General features: G+C 43.7%; 1 protein-coding gene and 1 non-coding gene across 6 annotated transcripts in view; both read left to right on the top strand.

Annotated features, from left to right (window-relative positions):
- The first annotated feature begins 2,264 nt into the window (after positions 1 to 2,264).
- trnar-ccg (transfer RNA arginine (anticodon CCG)) lies at positions 2,265 to 2,337 on the top strand. Its single transcript has one exon. It is a non-coding gene; the product is annotated as a tRNA-Arg (tRNA).
- A 4,016-nt stretch (positions 2,338 to 6,353) lies between these two features.
- Positions 6,354 to 18,628, top strand: part of LOC145353385 (AP-1 complex subunit sigma-2) — a 51,374-nt gene continuing 39,099 nt past the window's right edge. For all 5 annotated transcript variants that reach the window (XR_013888692.1, XR_013888693.1, XM_080204110.1 and 2 more), the window contains exons 1-4: positions 6,354 to 6,434; positions 12,140 to 12,318; positions 14,378 to 14,486; positions 15,409 to 15,546. Coding sequence is in view for 3 of the 5 variants with exons in the window: in XM_080204110.1 (XP_080060236.1) it covers positions 6,375 to 6,434; positions 12,140 to 12,318; positions 14,378 to 14,486; positions 15,409 to 15,546 (486 nt within the window). In the remaining 2 variants the exon portion in view is untranslated. The remainder of the gene's footprint in view (positions 6,435 to 12,139; positions 12,319 to 14,377; positions 14,487 to 15,408; positions 15,547 to 18,628) is intronic.

Below are 18,628 nucleotides of genomic sequence, written 5' to 3'. Positions count from 1 at the left end.
AAAAAAGATTTATTCATCAGAAAAAAAAACTTACGCACAGATAAAACAGTCTTAAAAAACAACCAGCTTCCCCCCACCCCTCCCAGAACTAATTTTGGTCAAAAGTTTTAGTGATAATCCCGTATAGTTTTTAACCATAAAAATCCAGCAAATATTAACCAAGTCAAGGATTTGTCACTTTAATATGGTACACAACTTGTCAGACACTCCTACTTTGATGTGGAATTCCAAAAGGAGGTTCAGAAACAAACAAAGACTCTTCTGGCTTCTCAGGCATCCCACACAAATGAGCTGTACTTCAGGACTCTCCTCCTCAAAGAACAAAGAACAATACAGCGCAGGAAACAGGCCCTCCGGCCCTCCAAGCCTGTGCCACACATTGGTCCAACTAGACCATTCGTTTGTATCCCTCCATTCCCAGGCTGCTCATGTGACTATCCAGGTAATTCTTAAACAATGCCAACGCGTCTGCCTCCACCACTCTACTTGGCTGCGCATTCCAGGCCTCGACCACCCTCTGTGTAAAAAATGTCCCTCAGATTTCGGAGTTATACCTCGCCCCTCTCACCTTGAGCCTGTAACCCCTCGTGATCCACTCCCCCCCCCCTCCCCCACCCCCCAAACATTCCTTTCCTCTTTCACCTTAGGTTTCATTGCCTTTAATCATGGCTTGGAACTCAACTTTTTCAAATATAAAATTTTTCATAGTTTTTGTTTTGCCTCTGCTTTTGGGTCAATAATATTTAAAATACCTTCCTCTGTTTACTCATAGAACCTTGTCATCTCTGAACTCCCCTTTGAAATTCAACACTGAAAGCTAATTTCTCCACTTATCTCACAATAGAAATTTCAAATCCAACCTATTTACTTGTAACTCAAACTCACGATAACCTCTCATTACAAATGCAAAAATCTAACACCTTTAATCTTTCATCTCTTTGATCTCACAGACATTCTCTCGTAAAATTCTCCCTGGTTAATGAACCCTGGTCCATGCAGGCATGCAGACGCACACAAAGTTTTCTTTACCTACCCAGAAAACATAAGAACAAAAATATACAAATATTAATTTTTCATCACAATGGTCAGTCTCTGCCTATTATAAATTGTCAAAGGGATGTGCTATATGATAAATCCAACAATTGTTGAGACATATTTGGCATCACAATGTACTGAAATTCAGACACCACATTACTCATTTGTGTGGGAGGTAGAATACCTTTTTGCTTTGACATCAGCGCCCTAATGGTGGAAAATACCACTGGTGTTACTACTACATAGTAGCATGAAAAGGTTAGCTTCGCTTCTGCTTGAATTTTCGGAATACCATACCCCTCCTGGGAATTTGAATGATGTGCTTGATGAGGATGGGCATCATTGCTGTATATTTTTCAACTCTTACAAATGAACAAGCAGCTGTGATGCAGTCTCAAGATAGAACAATTGTGAATCAAAAATCATGATTCATTATAAATCAGAGCACATAACCTGCAATAGAAAACTTATCAACAGAGCAGTGCTTCTCAAGATGATAGACTTCATGATTAAGGAAAGCTTTCTCAATATTCTTCCTGATGATAGCTCGTGACACTTCCAAAAATAATATCATTGGACAAGCAGCTTGAGGAAATCAAGTGTGTTCATGGCTGCTTGTTCAATATGATTTTTGGAAAATAATATCATTGAACATTTGGAAAACCAGTTTGTGGAACTGGTAGAAACAGTGATCGTCATAAGGAGGAGATATTCAGAGTCAACATAAAGTATTGATCAAGCGTATCGCCATTATACATATCTATAGTTCAATTAGAGTAATTTAGAATGTGTTGATTTCTCTTGTGTCATCAAATCCGACATAAGATGATTCAATAGCCTTTGTTTTGACAAGGATCATCTTTAATCTTTATTGCTGAAATACACAGAAATCAATTAGCTTCAGTCAGGCAACTGCCTTCTAAAATCAGCACAATTTAAGAACTGCAAGGAATCAACTGTACCAATTGTTTTTGCACACGAGCCTGTCAGATCCAATCACACGTTAACTCTATTTCTCCACAGATGCTGCCAGAACTAATAAGTATTTCCAACATTTTCACTTTTATTATAAAGGAGTGAATCAGATCCAATCACACAATCATTATTGGGACCTTTGGAATTGATCCACTGAGTTCTGTGTGAAAAGAATGGGCTGATTCACAAACACATCAAATCTTCCACTGGAGACAAAGGAGCAAATTGCAAGCTCCAAGCTTCCACCTTGTACAGCCCTAGTGGCCTAATGGATAAGGCACTGGCCTCCGGAGCCAGGGATTGTGGGTTCAAGTCCCATCTGGGGTGTAAATTTTAGGCCAATTTCCAAGCATCTTCTACAAACATTGTCACAGTTACTTCCTATGAAACTGAGTGACTACGATGCCTTCTGATTCCCATATGATATAAAGTCATTTTTAGATTCATAATGCTGGAGCTTCATTAGGTGTATTTCTTACAGCTCTTCATGTGATGTTTAGATGGGCATTTGAAATGCCACAGCATACAAGGCTACGGACCAAGTGCTGGAAAATGGGATTACAATAGATCGCTGTTTGATGGTCAGCACTGACATGATGGGCCAAATGGCCTCTTTCTGTGCTGTAAAAGTCTATGACTTTATGGCTGATGGACTGATTAACGGATTGTTACTGAGCACATGGCAGCAGCGCAACAGTGAATATAGCACCCCGAGTTCATATTCACATACCAATTAGCTTCTAACTCTTCATATATTGTAGCATTCCTCCTTCTTTTAAAATCTTTATATCAATACAGCTGTTCCAATCATTGACTGTTTTTATAGCAAGAAAGATAATGGGTGGCACAATGGTTAGTACTGCTACCTCACAATGCCAGGGACCTAGGTTCGATTCCTGGCTTTGGTCACTGTTTATGTGGAGTTTGCACATTTTTCCTGTGTCTGTGCGGGTTTCCTCCAGGTGCTCCAGTTTCATCCAACAGTCCAAAGATGTGTGAACCTGCTCCTGGGCCTGGCGAAACGCGCCATCAACAGGTCCAGGCAGCGGGCGATCGACGGGGCTGTCCGTCCCGACTGCCTGCCCCTCTACCGCGGCTACGTTCGCGGCCGGGTGTCCCTGGAGAGGGAGCACGCGGTGTCCGCAGGTGCAGTCGAGGCCTTCCGTGCCCGTTGGGCACCGCAGGGGCTGAGGTGCCTTATAGACCCCGACAATCACATTTTGATTTGACTTGTTTTAAGTTTCCTTTGTACTTTTTGTTTCTGTTTGGGCCGTTCCCCCTCCTTTTACTACACACACACACTTGATCTTAGCCAAAAGGCGGGGAGCTGCCCCCTTTTTCTTTGTCCGAATGTAATTTAAGTTTGTTTACTTGGTTCGACCCGCAAGAACGTCCAAAGATGTGTGGGTTAGGTGGATTGGCCATGCTAAATTGCTCTTTAGTGTCAAGGGGACTAGCTGGGATTATGGGGATTGGGCTTGTGTGGGATTGCAGTTGGTGCAATCTTGATGGGCCGAATGGTCTCCTTCTGCACTGTATGACTCTATGATAAACAATTGACTTTTATAAATAAAGAGCCACGTGAGTCCTTTATAGTTTTTTTTCATTTCTAACAATATTATTTATGCTTTCATTTAGGAGGTAGAGTATTGTAGATTTGTTATTCATTGCTCAATAGTCGGTTGGCATGCTGCACAGGTGATGTATGTGTTGATCCTGGTGTTGTAGGAGTGGTGCTGTATGTTTTAATGCTCTGTCACCTGCTGGTGACGTTGATAGTGCACCTTTTGTTGGTGATGTTGACAGTGTTGCCTCGCTGGTTAGTCAAGTTGCTGGTATTATTGATGATCTTTCTGGCTTTTCCAGTGAGGGTGTAGGTTGAATATGGACCATGTTCCTTCTCTTTTGCTTTCTTGTTTCAGTTTCAATGATGTATGACTTTGGAGTCTCAGCTTTGCCAACATTTGCTGGGTTCCAGGTTTTCATGATAGGATCCTGTACAGTTTGTCCTGCTAACAACTCAGGCAAGAATTTGGCACACTTATTGAAGTATACTTCCTTCTACTTGTGCCTTAATGATTTGCTGCCTTACTCTCTCCTGATCCCTTAGTGGGAGTATGTTGTTTGGTGGGGTTGTCCTAAACTTTCTTCCATTCAGCAGTTCTTGCAGGCGATTTCAGGTCAGCCTTGAGAGGTGCAATTGCAGTGACAATAAGGTAAGGTTTGATGTTCTTCCTTAGATTCCCTCCAGTGGAGGAGGCCATTCAGTCCATCAAGTCTGCTGTCCAATAGTGCATTCCACCTGGGCCCTATCCTCGTAACCCCACATATTTACCCCATTGAGTCCCCTAACTGACACATCTTTGGACACCAAGGGGAAATTTTAGCATGGCCAATCCACCTAATCTGCACATCTGTGGGAGGAAACCAGAGCACCCAGAGGATACCCATGTGCAAATTCCACATAGACAGTCACCCAAAGCTGGAATTGAACCTTGTCCCTGATGCTATGAGGCAGCAGTGCTAATCACTGTGCCACCATGCCTTTTCTTTTTCTCCCAGAATTTTGTATTTTTGGCCATCTGGTGATGTCTTTTTAGAAACCCTTGTCCCCCTTGGGTAATTTAACACAGCTATATGTGCCAAAGCTTTACACACATTCCCCACAATAACAGGCCCCGTCCTCAGTTCTCCCTGTCATATGCTCCCCACAATCACAGTAATTGGGGAGTTGTGATTGTGGGGAGCATGTGGCTGGAGAAATTGAGGGCTGTGGTTGTGGGGAGCATATAGCTGGGGGAATTGAGGGGGCTGTGTTTGTGGGGAGCATGTGGCTGGGGGAATTGGGGGCTGTGACTATAGGGAGCATGTGGCTGGGACAAATGAAATTTATCATGCAGCCAAATAAAAAACTAGTGAGAGATATAATCAAAAGCTAGATCAACGAGGAAGGCTTTAAGCAATGTCTTAAAGAGGAAGAGAGAGACAACAAGGTTTGGAGAGAGAGGGAATGGAGAGAGTTTAGAGCCCTGGCACCTGAAGGCATGGCCACCAGTGGTAGAGTGATTAAAATCAGGGATATACAATTAGTTATACGTGATGGTGATGGGTGAAATGGGTGAAAATTGCTGCAAGTTAAGACAAGGACTTTTGGATGATCTCAAGTTTATGAAGGGTAGAAAGTGGGAGGGCTGCCAGGAGTGCATTGAAATAGGCAAGCATTGAGGTAACAAAGGTATGGAAGAGGCTTTCAGCAGCAGATGTATAAGACGGATGAATCAGGTGATGCCACGGAGATAGATAGACAGTCTGATTGATGGCTGAATGTAAGATCAGAAGCTTATAGAATCCCTACAGTGCAGCAGGAGGCCATACGTCCATCGGGTCGGCATCAACTCTCCGAAAGAGCATATTACCTAAGTCTACCTACCCCCTCCACCCCATCCCCATCCCATTCTCGTAACCCTGTACATTTAGCATGGACACCTTTGGAGTTTGGAGCAGCTGGAGGAAACACTATGCAGACATGCAAACTCAACACTGACATCTTGTAATCAAATATGCAGAAGATTTCTGAACAGTTCAGCTTAATCTTAGACTATTGCCAGGGAGAGGGCTGGGGTCAGTTATTGGTCAGTGATGGAGTGAGTGGTCAATTATTGGGTGAGTGGCCAGTTATTGGTCAGGGATGGGTATGTGCAGTGAGTTATTGGTCGGGAATAGAGTGGTCAATTATTGGCCAGGGATGGAATGAATGGTCAGTTATTCGTCAGTGATAGAGTGAGTGCACAGTTATGGGTCAAGATGACACATCAAATATCATCTACAGGAGCTACAGCAAGTTTTTCAACCTCCAGAAGGAACTCCAGGACAAGTTTCCTGTTGAAGGAGGACAGAAAGATCCTAAATTGTGCTGTGTCCCTTTCTTGCCTGGCAAAAATAATATTCAGAAGAAGTCATGTCAGAGATGTGGCCATGAAGAGATTGAATCCCACTGATGGAATAAGTGATCAGTTATTGGTCAGGGATGGAGTGACTGGTCAGTTATTGGTCAGAGAGTGAGTGGTCAGTTATTGGCCACTCATGGCCTCTCTCTTACCCACATTCAGTTGAATCTTCTTCACACTAAGCCCCGCCCCGGATATTACGTATGATTGACAGCTTCTCCACCAATCAGTGCTTCAGGAAGGGGCCGGAAACGCTGATGGATAGGGCGAATGTCCAATCAGCTGGCGGAGCGGAAGCCCGCCTGCAGCAGATCATTGATGGACAGGCGGCTGAACCAATGGGTTTTCAGAGCTCCGCGAGCTGTGTCTGTGAGCGCTCCAATGAGGTGAGGGGAGGCGGTGCTGGAGGTGGGTCTAATGAGGAGTCAGGAGCGTGGAGAGAAGCGGCTGTTGAGGAACTGTTATCCGGACAGTACGGTGAGCGGGGGCGGGGGGGACAGAAACCCGCCGGTACGGGAGGCGCGGCCCTGGGTGTGGGGGAAGAAGCAGCCGGAGATGCGCCCCCGGGCGTGGGAGAAGCAGCGACCCGGTTTCCGGGGCCTGTGTGTCTGAGATATGGGACAGAGAGAGTCACAGCGGCGGCGACACAACCTCACCTTCCCTCCTATTATGCGTACCGCCGCCCCCCCCCACCTCAGCCACCTGCCCCCCTCCCCCCAGCCACCCCCGCCCCCGCCCCCCTCCCTCCTCTCTCTCCTCTCTCCTCTCAGTCGCCGCCCCCCCCCGCTTGCCCCTCCCCCCACTTCGCCCCTCCCCCACCCCGTCCCTTGCTTCAACCCACCGCCCCAGTTGACCATCACATGATCCCAAACAAGAATATTCATTCATTCATTTTGCTGTGAAATCATAGACTTGCCAGTGAAAAATTAAAGCTTCATTCTCCCCATGTTTTATTAACAAGTGGGAGTTCCTATGAAATCTAAATGTAATGTAGTGAAATTTATTCATCTTCCTTAGCTGTTTGTTTTCCTGTGTTTCTATTTGATACAAAACTTGTGACTTGTTCATATGCTGCCAGGATTGCTGGGGTTTATAAGTTTTGTTTTAACAGTAAACTGGTGGAAAGCCAAGTTTAAAAATGATCTTGGGTCTGCAAAATGGTTTACATCGGCAGAGTGGATTGTTTAGGGTGGTTTTAAAAGTCTTGTGAGATCTCGTGGACCGTTGTGTCTGATGATTAAATTTATCATCACCCCTGGTGTACCAGCTCAGCTTGTGGCTGACTGAAGAAAAGATTATTTGAGGACCAGGAGGGTCTGAGACTTTTTAAATATTTGGGTGAACAACCCCCTCCATGTTGCTTGCCACTGGTTTGATTTTATTTTGCCTTAACTGCAGCATGGAATTAGTTATACAAGTGAGAATGTTAATTGTGTTTTGTGTCTCAGCAAGAGCACAAGTTCAATAACATGTCGGGGTACTTGTGACTGATTTTTTTTTAAGCAGTGATTTTCTTTCGGCTGGAAGGCGACCTTTGGTAGACAGTATTGAGTCTGGTTGAGATTTTCCTCTTACTGCTGCCCTCCTTTGCTACATTCCATAGACCAAAACGTGAGCTGATATACATGGCTGATGCTCAGGTATGGAGGCTGGGTACCAGGTTCGGTTGCGAATGGGTGTTATCTGTGCCTTCACATGAGTCACTGCCAATAGATGAGGTTTGATAAGGTATGTTTTGATTAATCACGTAGTTCTGGAACTTTATTAGTTATTGTACATGACTTGGAACCAACTAGGGGCCATAAATACAAAATGATCATGTATTAAGGACAAGCTTGTTTACCCAGAGAATGGTTAGAACTTGGTATTATGTCAAACAGCTGAATTAAATGGGACTTCAGGAAACGTAGTGGAGGGCATGCCCGTGTCTACATCATGAGAGCTTTAAGCTCTTAGGTGTTCAGGTCACCAACAACCTGCGCTGGTCCCTCCACACTGACGCTATAGTTAAGAAAGCCCATCAATGCCTCTACTTTCTCAGGAGGCTTGTAAAGCTTGGAAAGGGAGAAAATACAGTTGAACATGTGGATAAAGAGCTGCTGTAGGAGGGATGGTCAGGGAGTGGGGGGCTTTAGATCTGTGGATCAGTGGGTTGTCTTCTGGGGAAGGTGGGACCTATACTAGAATGACAGGTTGCACCTGAACTGGAGGAGTACCAATATCCTGGGCAGGAGGTTTGTCACTGCTTTTTGGGGGATTTAAATTAGTGTGGCAGGGGGTGGGAACTTTAACAGTAGGCCAGTAACTGTAGGGACTGGGGAAGAAAGTGAGACTGTGATAAATGTAGTGTGGAGTAAGAGCAGGCACTGAAAAGCCAGGGGGCTTGGTGGGACTGGAGATTTGGAGTATGTTTGCTTCAATGCAAAAAAGTACAACAGGTAAGACATGAACTGAGAGCCTGGATTACTGCATAGAATTATGATGTTGCAATTACAGAGACATGGTTAAAGGAGGGACAGGACTGGCAGCTTAACATTCTGGGATATTCTTGTTTTAGACAGGACAAGAAGGGGAAACAAAAGGGGTGGGGGAGTTGTCCCAGGAGGTAGAAAGCATGTCACAGCTGTGTTGAGGGAGGACACATTAGAGAGATCTTGTAGCAAGGTATTATGGATGGAGCTCAGGAATAGAAGGGGTGAAATCATAATGTTGGGAGTATACTACAGACCTCCCAGCTGTCCACAGGAGACAGAGGATACTGTACTGATACTGAAAAGGTGTGAAAAAAGCAGGGTAGTTGTGGAGGGTGACTTTAACTTCCCCCATATTGACTGGGACTCTATTTAAAAACCAGGGCTGAGACTATAGAAGTCATTGAGTCCCTACAGTGCAGAAGGAGGCCATTCGGCCCATCGAGTCTGCACCAACAACAATCCCACCCAGGCTCTATCCCTGTAATCCCACGTATTTACCCCACTAATCCCTCTAACCTACGCACCCTGGGACATTACTGGGCAATTTAACAGCACTGCTAACCACTGCCACCATGCCATCCAGGGGAGAAAAAGCTGGGGACTTGACAGATATCTTTGCTGCATATTTGACCACAGATGGAGAGCAATTTGTTAGATGTATCCTTTGTGGGGGGGGGGCGCTGCATTTTGATACAGTATGTTGACAATGCAACGAGAGAGGGGGCAATAGTAGACTTGGTATTGGGGAATAAACCAGGCCAGCTGATGATGATTGTGAGGGAGCATTTTGGACCTAACCATAATTCCATCAGATTTCAAGTGATCATGTTTAAAGACATTGTGGCCCTTGGATGAGGGTGCTTAATTGGGCAATTACATCCAGATGAGATTGGAACTGGGAAGGTGGATTGAGGATAAATGTCCATATAGGACACTTTTAAAGGCCAGTTGATTTAAGTGCAGGGCAGCCATGTCCCTGCAAAAATGAAGGATAGCAATGGCAGGATTCAGGAACCATAGCTGATGAGGGAAATTGTAAGCTTAATCAAAAGGAAAAAGGAAGTCTATGCATCTAAGAACTGACAAAGCCCTTGAGTATCATGAAAGTAGGAAGGAACTTAGACATGGAATTAGGAGGGCTGAAATGGACCATGAAACGTCTTTAGCAAATAGGGTCAAGGAGAATGCCAAGGCTGCTTATGCGTATATATGAGGAGCAAGAAAGTAGCAGGAGAAAGAGTAGGCCCACTCAAGGACAATGGAGGGAAGTTATGCGTGGAGCCACAGGAAGTGGCTGAGATCTTTAATGAGTACTTTGTGTCAGTATTCATCAAGGAGAAGAACATAGAACACTACAGCACAAACAGGCCCTTCGGCCCACAAGTTGCACCGAACACATCTATACCTACTAAGCCATAGACCTATCTATAACCCCCAATCCCATTAGATCCCATATACTCATCCAGAAGTCTTTTAAAAGACCCCAGCGAGTTCGCCTCTACCACCACCGACGGCAGCTGATTCCATTCACTCACCACCCTCTGAGTGAAAAACTTACCCCTAACATCTCCTCTGTACTTGCTTCCCTGCACCTTAAATCTGTGTCCTCTCGTAGCGACCATTTCAGCCCGGGGAAATAGCCTCTGAGAATCCACCCTATCTATTCCTCTCAACATCTTGAAAACCTCTATCAGGTCGCCTCAGATGCACCTAACCCGTGCATCTTTGGACTGTGGGAGGGAATGGGAGCATGCAGAGGAAACCCATGCAGACACGGGGAAAATGTGCAAGCTGCACTCAGACAGTGACCCAAGGCGGGAATCTAATCTGGGTCTCTGAAGATGTGAAGCCTAACCCTAACCAAAACATCCATCAGGACATGATGGATGTTGAGGTCAGGGATAGGTGTGTGAATGCACTAGACAATGTCAATATATCAAAGGAAGAAGTGTTGAGTATCCTAAATTTCATAAAGGTAGACAAGTCCCCGGGGCCGGATCTTTCCCAGGTTATTGTGGGAGGCAAGGGGAGAAATAGCTGGGCCCTGAACAGATATCTCCATATCCTCTCTGACCACAGGTGAGGTTCCAGAGGACTGGAGAATAGCCAATGTTGTTCCCTTGTTTAATAAAGGAAGCAGAGATAATTCAGGAAATTAATGAGCTTGATGTCAGTGTGGGGAAGCTTTTGGAGAAAATACTGAAGGACAAGATGCATGCACATTTGGAAGAAAATGGACTAGTTAGTGACAGCATGGTTTTGTACAGGGAAGGTCATCTCTGACCAACTTGATTGAGGTTTTTGAAGAGATGACAAAGATAATTGAGGGAAGGGCTATGGATGTAGTTTATGCTGGTGTTCTGCAGGGATCAGTGCTGGGACCTCTGTTGTTTGTCATATATATTAATGATCTGGAGGAAAATATATGTGGTCTGATTAGTAAGTTTGCAGATGGCACCATGATTGGTGGAGTTGTTGATAGTGCTGGGCATTGTCAGAGGATACAACAGGATATAGAACATAGAACATTACAGCGCGGAACAGGCCCTTCAGCCCACAATGTTGCGCCGACCAGTCTTATTTTTAAAAAAAAACATTGACCCACTAATCTAAACCAATCCCTTTTCATCCATAAACCTATCCACCAATCTCTTAAACGCCCCCAAACTAGGCGCATTTACAACTGCAGCAGGCAGGGCATTCCAGTCCCTCACCACCCTCTGGGTAAAGAACCTGCCCCTGACATCCGTCCTATAACTACCCCCCCTTAATTTAAAGCCATGCCCCCTCGTGCTAGATTTCTCCATCCGAGGAAACAGAAATAGATTGGAGACTTGGGCACAGGAATGTCAGAAGTTTAATCTGGACAAATGCGAGGTGATGCATTTTGGAGGATCAAAATTTATGTGTGAATTATACTGTAAATGGCAGAACCCTTAGGAACATTCACATACAGAGGGATCTGAGCAAGCGAGTCCATAGATCCCTAGAAGTGGCAACACAGGTAGCCATGGTGATTAAGAATGCATATGGCCTGCTTGCTACTAACCAATTTTTAAAGATGCACTATAGAGAGCATCCTTTCTGGGTGAATCACAGCTTCATATGACTCCTGTTCTGTCTGAGACCGCAAGAAACTACAAAGGGTTGTGAATGAAGCCCAGTTCATGCAAACCAGTCTCCCATCCATTAATTCCATCTACACTTCCTGCTGCCTCAGAATACTCTCTTCCACCTTCCTGTATTGGGGAAAAAGATACAAAAGCCCTTACTTACTAACTGACTTGAGAACAGCTTCTTCCCTGCTGTCATCAGACTTTTGAATGGACCTACCATGTATTAAGCTGATCTTTCTCTATACCCTATCTGTAACTGCAACACTTTATTCTGCACTCTCTCCTTTCTTTCACCCCATACTACTCTATGAAAGGTATGTTCTGTCTGTATAGAGTGCAAGAAACAATACTTGTCGTTGTGTATACTAATACATGTGACAGTAAATCAAATAAGAGGAAGTTATATAAAGCTAAAGGAGAGAGGGATCCTAGACTTTATTGATTGGGTGAGCTGGAATAAAGTGGATGGAGGCTAGTTTTGAGTAAGAACACTGGCTTAGAGTTGGTTCAAATGTCAATATGGTAAATTCAATTTCATAGTGAAAAGAATCAAAGGTACTACCTTTTAACATTTGAATTTTCATTTCAACAGATGCAGTTTATGCTGCTTTTTAGTCGTCAGGGGAAACTTCGACTGCAAAAATGGTATGTTCCCCTATCAGACAAAGAGAAGAAAAAGATTACAAGAGAGCTAGTCCAGACAGTCTTGGCTCGCAAACCCAAGATGTGCAGCTTCCTGGAATGGAGAGACCTGAAGATTGTATATAAAAGGTTGGAATCCATTCTCTTTTAGCTCTCAAGTGTATATTTGGAAGAAAATGGACTAGTTAGTGACAGGCAGCATGGTTTTGTACAGGGAATGTCATGTCTGACCAACTTGATTGAGATTTTTGAAGAGATGACAAAGATAATTGAGGAAGGGGCTATGGATATAGTTTATGCTGGTGTTCTGCAGGGATCAGTGCTGGGACCTCTGTTGTTTGTCATATATATTAATGATCTGGAGGAAAATATGGGTGGTCTGATTAGTAAGTTTACTGTTATTGGAATAATCATTAACACAGGTAATATCAGTGAAGTTGTTGACTGTTAGTGTAACTAAGTGTGTGGACGAAGGTAGAGCAGTTTGATGTCATATACATGGATTTTAGTAAGGCATTTGATAAGGTTCCCCATGGTAGGCTCATGAAGAAGATAAGGAGGTGTGGGACAGAAGGAAATTTGGCCAATTGGATAAGTAACTGGCTGTATCATAGAAGACAGAGGGTGGTGGTGGAGGGAAAATTTTCAGACTGGAGGCCAGTTACCAGCGGTGTAACACAGGGGTCAGTGCTGGGTCCTCTGCTTTTTGTGATTTTTATCAATGACTTGGAAGAAGGGGCTGAAGGGTGCGTTAGTAAATTTGCTGACGACACCAAGATTGGTGGAGTAGTGAATGAGGTGGAGGGCTCTTGCAGGCTGCAAAGAGACACTGATAGGATGCAGAGCTGGGCCAAAAAGTGGCAGATGGAGTTTAACCCTGATAAGTGTGAGATGATTCATTTTGCTAGGACAAACCTGAATGCAGATTACAGGGTCAATGGCAGGGTTCTAAGGAATGTGGAGGAACAGAGAGATCTTGGGGTTCATATCCACAGATCTCTGAAGGTTGCCACTCAAGTGGATAGAGCTGTGAAGAAGGCTTATAGTGTGTTAGTGTTTATTAGCAGGGGGTTTGAGTATGAGCCGTGGGGTTATGCTGCAACTATACTGGACGTTGGTGAGACCACATTTGGGATATTGTGTTCAGTTCAGGTCACCTCACTATAAGAAGGATGTGGAAGCATTGGAAAGAGCGCAGAGGAGATTTACCAGGCTGCTGCCCCGTTTGGAAGGTAGGCCTTATGAGAAAAGGTTGAGGGAGCTGGGGCTTTTCCCTTTGGAATGGAGGAGGATGAGAAGCGACTTAATAGAGGTTCTGTAAGATGATGAGAGGAATTGATAGAGTGGACGTGCAGAGACTATTTCTTCGGGTGGATGTAGCTGTTACTAGGGGGCATAACTATAAAGTTCATGATGGAAGATGTAGGAGGGATGTCCGAGGTAGATTCTTTACTCAGAGGGTGGTTGGAGTGTGGAACAGACTGCCTACTGTGATAGTGGAGTTGGACACTAAGAACTTTCAAGCGGTTATTGGATAGGCACATGGAGCACTCCAGAATTATAGGGAGGGGATAGCTTGATCTTGGGATTGGACATACCTCGGCACAACATTGAGAGCTGAAGGGCCTGTACTGTGCTGTTATGTTCTATAGTGAGGGGTGTGGGGGAGGTGCCTGGATGTGTATGTTAATGATTGGGAGATGGGTCAGGGTGGGACAGGGGTGCAGGGGGAAAGGGGTGCAGGAGCTTGGGGAGGTGGCACAGGGGAATCGGTGGGGAGGGACGCATAGGGGGAAAGCGGGCATGCCGGGGTGATGGGGGGCCGTGCCGAGGTGATGGGGGGGGTGGGTGTTGCACCGGGGGATGGAGGGTGGGTGAGAGGGGCATGCTGGGGGTGCGTGTGGGAGTGGGCAAGAGGGTAGTGAGTGGAAGAGCATTATGATGGCGGTGGGCATGTTGGAGGCATGCCGAAGTGGGTGGGGATGGAGGTCAGGGTGCTGGAGGGTTTGAGGATGAGGAAGGAGCGCTCTGTCGGAGTGGGCAAGGTAAGATGTTGAATCTGTTGGCAAGAGATGAGGGTGTATGTTGGGGAGGCGAGGGGGCGTCAGTCATCAGTCTTTTGGGTTGATGTGTTCAGATAGGTTGTGGTTGTTTTAATAACTTTTGTGACTGAAACATGTTAATGTAGGTATGCAAGTCTTTATTTCTGCTGTGCCATTGAGGACCAGGACAATGAGCTCATAACCCTTGAGATCATCCATCGTTATGTTGAACTTCTTGACAAGTATTTTGGAAGTGTGAGTTAACAAATCTAGATTTATTGCACGTTTCACCTCTGCCTTCGTAAACAGCAAATGTGGCTAATATTTAAAATTGGATGGTGTGATAGATAGATTATGAAGTCGTGCACCATTTAGTCAGTCCATTTCATACACAATTGAACAGATTTATCTGCTTGAGTGCTGTTTATTCTTGTGTATATAAGTCGACCCAATCAGCTATGACCTTATTTAATGGTGGCGTAGTCTCGATGGACCGAATACCCTACTGCCCTTATTTCTGATGTTCCTTTGTAGCAAAATTTTATAATTGATCTGAGATCTTTAGCACATGGTATAAATCGATTCAGAGAAACATTATAACTGATATTCTGTAAAAGGGGTGATATAAATTTAAACCCACTTATTACGAGATTAATTGAAAGGCTGGAATTATTATTGCCATGCAACATTGAACCTTAATTCTCACCTATCCGAATCTGGAAATATGTAGCTATTGCAATTGGCAAAAAAAGGATATAAAATGGTGAGGGAAATGAATCAAAATATACCCTACAATAATTGTAGTTTATAAAGTAAGCTTTAATGTGTACTATACAGTAGCAAATCAGCAACTTGCACAATTATTTAAGTCTCCAAACCTGAGGTTCCATGTCACAATAGCAACATCTGTTAATGTTATGGCAATTGAATACAGATAAACACTTACTAAATATTATATCTGTTAGTGAAGACAAATGCTGACATGAAGCTACTCACTTCATGGTTGGTGTTGGAATTCCTGCATGCCTTGTGTTTGCAGATTAAAAACTTATTGGGCCTATTTGTGACAAAAAAATTAGTTACTCAAGTTACAAAATGTTATTTGTGCTTTTATTTGGTGAGATCTAAACCAAGCGTGTAGTGTAATCACCATATTTTTGTTTTCTTTCTCTTGAAGGTCTGTGAACTTGACATTATCTTTAACTTTGAGAAAGCTTATTTTATTCTGGATGAGTTCTTGTTAGGAGGGGAGGTGCAGGAGACCTCAAAGAAGAATGTACTGAAAGCAATCGAGCAAGCTGATCTGCTGCAGGAGGTATGAGTTGAGAAATGTACTTGCCACAGCATGAGCATGTTTAGTTATGGCAGAAGCAATTATCCTTGTACTAATTTTAACTGGAAAGTTCTGCTTTGATTGCAAAGCAATTTCCTTCCTTCGTGTTTGCGATATGTTGTGTGTACATTGAAGTTGCTTGTTTTGATAGAAGTAGAATTTGTAACTAAAATCATTTGCATAGTTGTAAATTTTTTTTAAAAACGACCTTTGTTCTACCTTTATTGACTTGGTCATTTAAAGCAACCATGATCCCTCAGATATGACCATTTCTGTCTTTTTAACACTCTCCACTTTACCTTTTGTTCTATAATGTGCTACTTTTCCCCTCTTCCTCCATAAATTCTCCTTTTTTTTAAAAGAGTGTTTGGTTTGAAACAGGCTACAGCCATATGAGTTTAGCTCCTTCCTTGTTACTTACCTGTGCTCCTTTACTGTTCCATTGCTGGAACTCAAAAGGTTGACTCACTTTTATGATAATTTTCAGGTATAGTTGTGTGTTACTACAGAGAGCCAAATGTACAGTATTGTGCAAAGTTCAATTGTAGAACAAGCAGCATGTTGGAATAACTTGGTGACTGAGCATTACTGTGTTCTTTGCTCAGAATAACTATACACCGACTCTGCAGAATTGCATCTCACTAAATTTAATTATTACCAGGAGGTATTTGTATAAAAATATTCAAATGGATTGAAGTATGCCATTATTTCTCAGGTTGCACAATTGTGCAGTCTGTTATGTTTCACCCTGGCCTGAGCTTCAAGCTCCATGGCCATCATTTATTCTACCTCTGCAACTTTTTGTTTTTACTGAAACCTTCACTTCCGACTTTGGGCTTGATAACTTTTCCTGACGTCTGCTTACTTTCTTACTGGATTCAATGCAATGTAAAGTCCCAACTTGTTTACAGTCCTCCTGATGGCATCCTCTCCAGCCCTTTGTTCATTGACATATTGATATCTTTCGGATTTCTGCTCTTTATCGATGACTGTCAAGATTCTGTGGTACTGTTCAAAGAAGCAATGTAGAGATCTCCCAGAGTCCTGACCAATATTTATCACCATCCCTTATGTTAAAAATATATCCTATCATGGGTCACCGTGCAGTTTGTGGGACCTTACTGGGAAAATAGGCTGCAGTGCTTTGTCACATCACACCAGTAACTGCACTTTGACTGTAAATGTTTTGGGATGTGCTGAGGATGTAAAAGCTGCTCTAGAAATACCCATCCTTTTGTTTTCATTGTGATCAGTTTGGTAAACTTCTGTCCAAGGAATCAGCTACTTTGTAGGTCATCAATCTGATTTAAATCTGACCAGTAATTACACACCAATATTCTAACATGTTGATTTGCAAAAGTTTATGGAAATTATCATGGTTGAGTACCACTCCAATCTCAAACTATCATCCGTTTATTCATTTGGCTTCATGCTATGTTCATTTCCTTGTGACAGTCTCACTTTCTGAGTCCATGAATGGAGAATTTTGCTGCCAGATGTATGCAAGACTCAAAGTTATTATCAAGGTATTAGCATTGCTACCTCATCAAGGAGCTGACCTCATGTTAGCAAATGCTGAAATAGATGTACAACTTCCTCAGAACACACACGTAAGGTTCATAGAATCGTGGAATCTACAAAGCAGAAGGAGACCATCTGGCCCATCGAGCCTGCACCAACAACAATCCCACCCAGGTCCTATCCCCGTAACCCCACATATTTACCCGCCTAATTTCTGACACTGAGGCAATTTATCATGGCCAGTCAATGATAGTTGGAAGCTCAGTTGAATTACTAACACAAAACTCCTTTTCTTGATGGTTTGCACTGGGACAACTGACAGCAAAATGGCTTGGAGTACTGAAGTCAGAATGGGAATGTGGAAGGCTACCTACCCTTCAATCTGCCACTGCTTGCGTATATACACGATAAGGGAATGTTGAAAGGAAAACTACTTCCAGATTTGTGTATCGAGTCAGCTAGTGGGCTACTTGCCTCTAACAATGCAAACATACCAGAGCACTTCACAAAAACAAAAGGAAATCAAGCAGTGTAGAAGAATGAAGATGATGGATAAAGACATAATCAATGATTCTAAATTATATCCAAGTAAAATAGTAGCCTTTTATGGGACAAGTTGTAACATTCGTGCCACAGAAATGCCAGGCAATGACCATCACCAATAAGAGACACTATAACCACCGCCCTTTGACATTCAATGGTGTGACCATCACTGAATCTCCCACTATCAACATCCTTGGGGTTACCATTGACCAGAAACTCAACTGGACTCACCACAGTGGCTACAAGAGCAAGTCAGAGGCTAGGAATACTATGGCAAGTAACTCAACTCCTGAATCCCCAAAGCCTATCCAGCATCTACAAGGCACAAATCAGGAGTGTAATGGGATACTCCCCACTTGCCTGAATGGCTGCAGCTCCAAGAACGCTTAAGAAGCTTGACACCATCTAGGACAAAGCAACCTGCTTGATTGACACCACATCTACAAACATTCAATCCGTCCACTTCCAATGCTCAGTAGCAGCAGTGTGTACTATCTACAAGGGCACTGCAGCAATTCACCAAAGATCCTTAGACAGCACCTTTCAGACCCACGACCACTTCCATCTGGAAGGACAAGGGCAGCAGATAAATGGGAACACCGGCACCTGCAAGTTCCTCTGCAAGCCACTCACCATCCTGACTTGGAAATATATCAGTGTTCCTTCGCTGTCTCTTGGTCAAAATCCTGGAATTCCCTTCCTAACGGCATTGTGGGTCAACCCACAGAACGTGGACTGCAGTGATTCAAGAAGGCAATTCTCCACCATCACCACCTGAAGGGTAGTTAGGGATGGGCAATAAATGCTGGCCAGCCAGCCAGCGATGCCCATGTCCCTCAAATGAATAAAAGAAAGTTGTGTCTATAGTAGACACTAATTTAGCTTCCCTTTCTCTATTTCCTGGGAGTCAAAATTGTTGGTTGTTTTAGACATTGAGAGATTTAAGTTGATTAAAGGGTTTGATGGAGTAGCAGAAAGAGAGAAGCAATTTCTTTTAGGG

The sequence above is a fragment of the Carcharhinus amblyrhynchos genome, chromosome 15 (genome assembly GCF_965287045.1).
Source record: "Carcharhinus amblyrhynchos chromosome 15, sCarAmb.v2.hapA, whole genome shotgun sequence".
Taxonomy (NCBI): domain Eukaryota; kingdom Metazoa; phylum Chordata; class Chondrichthyes; order Carcharhiniformes; family Carcharhinidae; genus Carcharhinus; species Carcharhinus amblyrhynchos.
The sequence above is the reverse complement of the archived record's forward strand: the minus strand, read 5'-3'. Positions and strand labels throughout refer to the sequence as shown.